The sequence below is a fragment of the Telopea speciosissima genome, chromosome 2 (genome assembly GCF_018873765.1).
Source record: "Telopea speciosissima isolate NSW1024214 ecotype Mountain lineage chromosome 2, Tspe_v1, whole genome shotgun sequence".
NCBI classification, from domain to species: domain Eukaryota; kingdom Viridiplantae; phylum Streptophyta; class Magnoliopsida; order Proteales; family Proteaceae; genus Telopea; species Telopea speciosissima.
In genome coordinates this window covers 9,462,620-9,468,311 of record NC_057917.1, presented here as the reverse complement: position 1 = coordinate 9,468,311, position 5,692 = coordinate 9,462,620, and the positions used below count along the sequence as shown (strand labels likewise).

General features: G+C 44.8%; 1 protein-coding gene across 1 annotated transcript; it reads right to left on the bottom strand.

Annotated features, from left to right (window-relative positions):
* Positions 1-322: 322 nt before the first annotated feature.
* On the bottom strand, positions 323-4,870 carry LOC122649473 (patatin-like protein 6). Its single transcript, XM_043842646.1, has 3 exons — positions 3,503-4,870; positions 1,399-1,726; positions 323-350 (listed from the first exon to the last, which is right to left on the bottom strand). The coding sequence occupies exons 1-2, from the start codon at positions 4,619-4,621 to the stop codon at positions 1,436-1,438; spliced, it is 1,410 nt and encodes a 469-aa protein (XP_043698581.1). The 5' UTR covers positions 4,622-4,870; the 3' UTR covers positions 323-350; positions 1,399-1,435.
* Positions 4,871-5,692: the final 822 nt, after the last annotated feature.

Sequence of the window (5,692 nt, the reverse complement as noted above, 5' to 3'; positions counted from 1 at the left end):
CAAAGATCTCCCCCCAAGGCTCAGGTTTTGCTTCTCTTCCTCTCTCTCTCTCCCTCCCTCCCTCCCTCCCTCTTCATTGCAAAAAGTTAAAGCTGCATTCCTTTCCCCCTTACATTATATAATTATGGGAAAAAATTCTCATCCGAGAGTGTGGCATAGTGTAGCCTATGCCAACACTTTCATGAATCTATCTTTCGTTTTCATGTAAAAAACCACTTCTGCCCACTTGTTTTAATGAGGAGAGAGATAAACACATATAAATGCTGGGTAGACCACACTCCCGTACAGAACTGCTTCCTTATAATTATATACTTATTGTTTACCTTTTTCCTCCTCTCCCTGCATTTCAACTGGAAACATAAATCGAAGCAGAGAGGGTGAAACAATTTATTAGGCCCTGTTTCACTGTTACTGGTTTACTGTCGTTTTCTTTTCTTTTTTTCTCCTCAATTGTTACTAAAACTTTCTCTTTCTTTCTCACAACGGCCAAAAGGACAGGACAAGAGTACTCTCGGCTCTCTGTTATTGTCAGTGCGAAAAGGTAAAGAAATGAATAGGAGAATATAGTCTTTTAAAGGGTCAAGACACTGACAATTCGTTCAACGAAGGAGAGAGGGTGGAAATTGATAAAATCAAGAAATTTCAAGAAATTTGAACATATGGTAAGAGTGAGATGCCATGTTCATGACAAGAGGAATAGGGGAACGTAGAAAGTCTTTATTAAAAAAAAAAAAAGGGTAACATAGAAAGCCCAAAAAATTAAAAAATTACCCTTGTGGATTGTGGAACTGATGACAGCCCCAGTCAAGTCTTTTTCTTGGCAAAATAGTCTACGGTGATACCGATGATCACGTAAGAAACTCTTTTTTTCCGGCCTCTGCGTTTCGTGGCAGGTTTCAGGCAACCGGAACCCGATATGGTACCGATACGGATCAATCATATTATGCAAATATTATTAGACAACCGATGTGCCATGATTAATATTCTCTTTTCTATCTAAACAAACCTCTTCCCCCCCCCCCCAACCAAACTCCAGTAAATGACCAAAGTATCCTCCAACCTTTACAAGAAACCCTGTCGGTGAGTAATGCCGACACCTGTCTCACTCCCGTAGTACTTTTTTACTTTCCAGGGTCCAGCCCCACAACTCCACAAGCCACAATTCCGTCTCAAAGAAGAGGATGAGGGAAGGGGGTAAGAAAACCTCTTGTTGAAAATTTCGTTATTTGGAGAAGATTTCACTCAATCGAATTTTTTGAAGAATCAAATCGGGGCGAGTCGGACGCAATGCCACAACTCCGCGCATAGAATGACAAGATCAATGAAAAAGATATCCCAAAGAAAAGAAAAAGGATTTAAAGAAAAAACAAGAGAGAGAGAGAGAGAGGACTTGCTTACATTTTGATTTTTTCTGTGCTTTACCACGACCATTTTTTTAATTTGGGGGTGGTGATTCAGGTGAGTCTTTCGGGGTAGCTTGCTTGAATGCGACAGTGGGAGCGATTCTACAACTCCTCCTCTGATGCTCCAGCACGAGTTCCCCTGCGAACCAGTCGAGTTTCTCGAAATTGGCCTGTTCCGCTATCCTTTTCCCTCCGAACAGTACCGACTCCACATTCTTCTGTTTCAGCATCTCTTCCGCCATGCCCACCAACAGTTTCACGTTTTCCGGACTCCAGTCGGCCTCCACGTTGGCTCCACATTGCCCCAAATTCGACCCGTTTGCCTGTCATCAATCATATCATTCATTAAGATAAAACTATTGATCAACACCTGTCTTTTAAGGCCAGCATATAACCTAAACAAACATCTTACATCTTTAATGCCTATATTTGAAGCATAAAATCGATCTTAAATGAGACCTGACACATGGACCTGCCAAGGCCAAACCGTTGGGTGATCTTTGACCGAGTCGCTGAGTTAAACTATTATTAACACAATAACTGTTTAAAAGTTTTAAGCACATGAACTTTAAATACATGAAGGGAAAAAGACTTCTACCAAAAAAAACTGTTATGAAGATTTTAATTATTGAGTGGGTGAACTGTGAAGAAGACTTCTACCAAAAAAAACTGTGAAGAAGATTGAAGACGCCTCCATTGGCCGGCATTATAGGAAAAAAACTGTCTACTTTAAGTTCCTTTCAACAAAGAGAAATGTTACTTCCCCTCTCCCCACCCACTTTCTCTCTCGGTTGTTCCTCCAACCTCAGCCCCCAGGTCGTCTTCTCTTCCCAAAAGAAAAAGAGGTGAAAAACAAAAAGAGTAGCAGATGGGAGAGTGCATGCTTGAGTAGTGAGTACATCAACAAAGCACGTTTAGAACCATAAATCACGAATGGGCCCTAATGAAACCCCCGTTGTCCCTAAAACAAAGCATAATACTCATTCTTTGCAATCCCAAATGGGCCCTAATGAACCTGTTCTTCCTTTTAGTGGCAAACGGCAATCATCAATTCCCATTCTTTGCAATCCCAAATCCTAACTAATAATTCTCTTACACTCCGAACCAACCGACCGGGTCACGCACCGTTCTCAGAATCAGCCCTGCAACATCATCTTCTATACAGATGTGCCCACAGGACTAGGCTATGATTTTGCCGTTTCTTCCCCCTTCTTTGGGGGGAAAAGGAGGGGAAAAAATAAATTCGTGACTAGATTGTTATATACTTCCTGTAGAATTCCAATGGACACTGTACCTACTATCCACAGACATACCAAGAAGCTTTCTGCAAAACACCATTGGACTGGAACCTTTTTATCTCGGTAAATTGGTGGAAGATAGAAAGGTTCTACAACCGCGAATTCATGCGCCAAGATGAATGATTCCAAAACAACCGCATCGGCGAAAGGCACATGGTTCATGCTGAGGCCCCATACCCCTGCATGTAACCAACAATGACAAGCAATCCCAACTCCCAATCCCATCATAGTCACGGGTCTCGATTCTCGACTCTCGACGTTCCCAAGATTTGATTGAAATTGGCTAACTTGTACACCATGATTCAAGGTCTGGACTCTGGACCAGAGCCAACCAAAATGAAAAACTCCTAGTCTTTGAAACCAAAAGGAGAGGGGAAAGAGTAGGGTGGAGGGGGAGGAGGGGGAGGAGGGGGAATCCTTCATTTACCACGTCCCGAGGACATTACACAGTGGACCAGTAGAAATTTCGGAGGATGGGAGTGATTCTGTGATTGGGTATTGCTTATGGATTTTCCTCCTCTTGGGAATTGCGTATTGGCCCCAACGGTCGAAATAGCTGCAAGTTTCCACACACTGACCACAATCTAGCCCCCGAGTTATATTGGTTGATTCGACCTATATTTAGGTTAAGGGCACATTCCATAAAACGTAGCAACGAGAAGTCGAAAACAAGCAAAGGAAACCAATAGAGACAAAAGGACAAAGGAGATAAATCAGTGAAAACAAGATTGGCACTATTTAGAAAAGTTCACCTGGAGGGCGCACGTTAGACCTCCCGAATAAGTTAAACAATGAACATACCTGAATACGGACGTAATTGCTGCTCCGGCTCTGCCCAAATGCCATCGCGATGGCGTGATCGACCAAATCGGCAGCACCGTCGCCGGCGATTCGAACCATTGGCCTCGCCCATTCTTTCGCTTTCCAACCCTTCACCTTCTCGTAGTCATAGCTGCCCTCTAGAACTTGACCGCTCCCCAAAGACAGCACCATGAGGTCCTCCACCCCTCGTACGAACGGGAACTCCTGCTTGTTGTGCAGCACGTGCGTGATTGCCGCCGCTGCCGGGTTGCTCATTGCCAGCCCTCCGTCAACCGCCACGCACCGAGTCTGCCCGTCTATCGACCGCATAGCGACCGGTTCGAACAACGCCGGCTCTGCCGAAGTCGCTCGACACACCTCCCACAACCGGAAATCGAAGCTGTCTGTCTCAAGTGCATCAGCTCGGGAGAAGAGAAACGGCGCCGAGCTCGAGAGATCGTAACATGGTATCAACACCGGCTTCAAGGTGTCCTTGAGCGTCAGAGTCCGACCGTTCTGCGTAAAAGCCTCTCTCACGGCCAGTTCAAGACCGGATGTTGCTGAATCGGTTGAGCCGCCTGTTCCACCGAACAATCGCCTGAGAAAATTACCGGGGGAAAATGAACTTGTTGGTAATCTAAAGAATCGCTTCCCCTGGTCCGCCAAGAACTTCCACGTGTCCTCCGCGCAGAAAATAGGACGGCCGCCGCCTTCGGTGGCAAAAAGCATCGCCGTAAAGATTCCTCCCACGCCAGTCCCGGCGGCAACATCAAAATAATCGGCGATTCTTGCGTCGGGATTGCCCGATTTGTTCTTGAGAGCTTGCTCGAGATAAGCTAGGGCTTTACCAGCTAGGATACTACGCATGCCTCCGCCGTCGATGCTTAGAATGCAGACTTTACCTCTCTGGTTCTTGATCGCCGATACGCCATTCTCGGTAGTTGCCGGCTCAGCAGCTCCGGAATTTGTTTCATTTACTGGAGATATGTGTTTCGGGATCCAGAGCTTCTGATCATCGTAGCCGAAGAGAAATTTGCTTTCAAGGATAGAGAAGATCTCGTAGCTGAGCTTGTCCGTGTCGATGCTCGGTTCTTGCATTTCCAACGGATTAGAATCCATTGGTAGACAATTTAAACGGATGTTGTTCGTTGCTGACCTGATATTTCCCCTTTTCTAGCTCTTTCTTGGTAGATTGGAAATACTCTGCATGCTTTCGATAGCAGATGATGCTGTCGCTTCCAGTTTCCAATCGAAGCTGCTTTTTATGGATTTATTTTGGTTAATAAAAGCTCCGAACCTCTGCTTTTCTGAAAGATTCAAAAGATTTTACTTCATTTTTTCACCTCCTTAAAGAATCTGTGCAGATTTCTTCCGAAATTCGTTTCCTCAAGAAATTGAGCACAGATGGCGGCCTTGGCCCCAAACAAATTCTGCAAACTTCACCTTGATGATCTCTCCACAAATGTCTGGAGATCCTTCGAATTTCTATCAGAGCTTCCGCCTTTGAGATTTGTGCCCTATGTAAACATTCTTTCCTAGTGCCTACGGCCTAGGATATCAGAACTCACTCAAGCACAAATGCAAATACTCCGTATCAAGAAGCTAAAATACATGATCACTGCTTCAATCTCCAGGAATTTCTTCTCCGATCATCACTGTTCTTCATCTCTCCTCCTCCAGTTCTGCTTTCAAAAAACTATTCCCGAACTATTCCTCTCATGGACGGACCGAAATCCTTCCAGCTTGTTCAAGAATTTCCATCTCTCTCTCTCTCTTCCTTTCCTGTTCCTTACAGTGGAGCAGTCCGAGAGAAAAGAAAAGGGAAGAAGGTTTGTTAAACCAGAAAAGGAACAAAAGCGAAGAGAAAGACAAAAACACAAGAGTTATAGGTCGTCAGAGGTTCGGACGTTTCTGGAATTATATATATCTTCTCTTGGCGTCTCACGCTCACACAAGCCAATCTATTTCTTCATGGAGTACATTTGGCACCGACGATGATGGGCCCAGTCAAAGCTGGTAAGACCGTACCATCAGACGGTCCTGTTTCTTTTCCCGCGTTGAGTCCACTTCTCCTCCGTGATCAACGGCCGAAATGCAAATTTTCTTCCGCCTTTATCGCCTACGTGTAGGGTCCAGCTCCTCCATCGCCGTTAAAAAGATAGGATAAGAAGATAAGGGGTGACAACTAAA

Coding starts and splice junctions, on each gene's coding strand:
- LOC122649473 (XM_043842646.1), bottom strand. CDS start 4,621: ATGGATTCTAATCCGTTGGAAATGCAAGAACCGAGCATCGACACGGAC. Junction 1,727..3,502: donor GCAATTACGTCCGTATTCAG/GTATGTTCATTG, acceptor GATTGATGACAG/GCAAACGGGTCGAATTTGGG.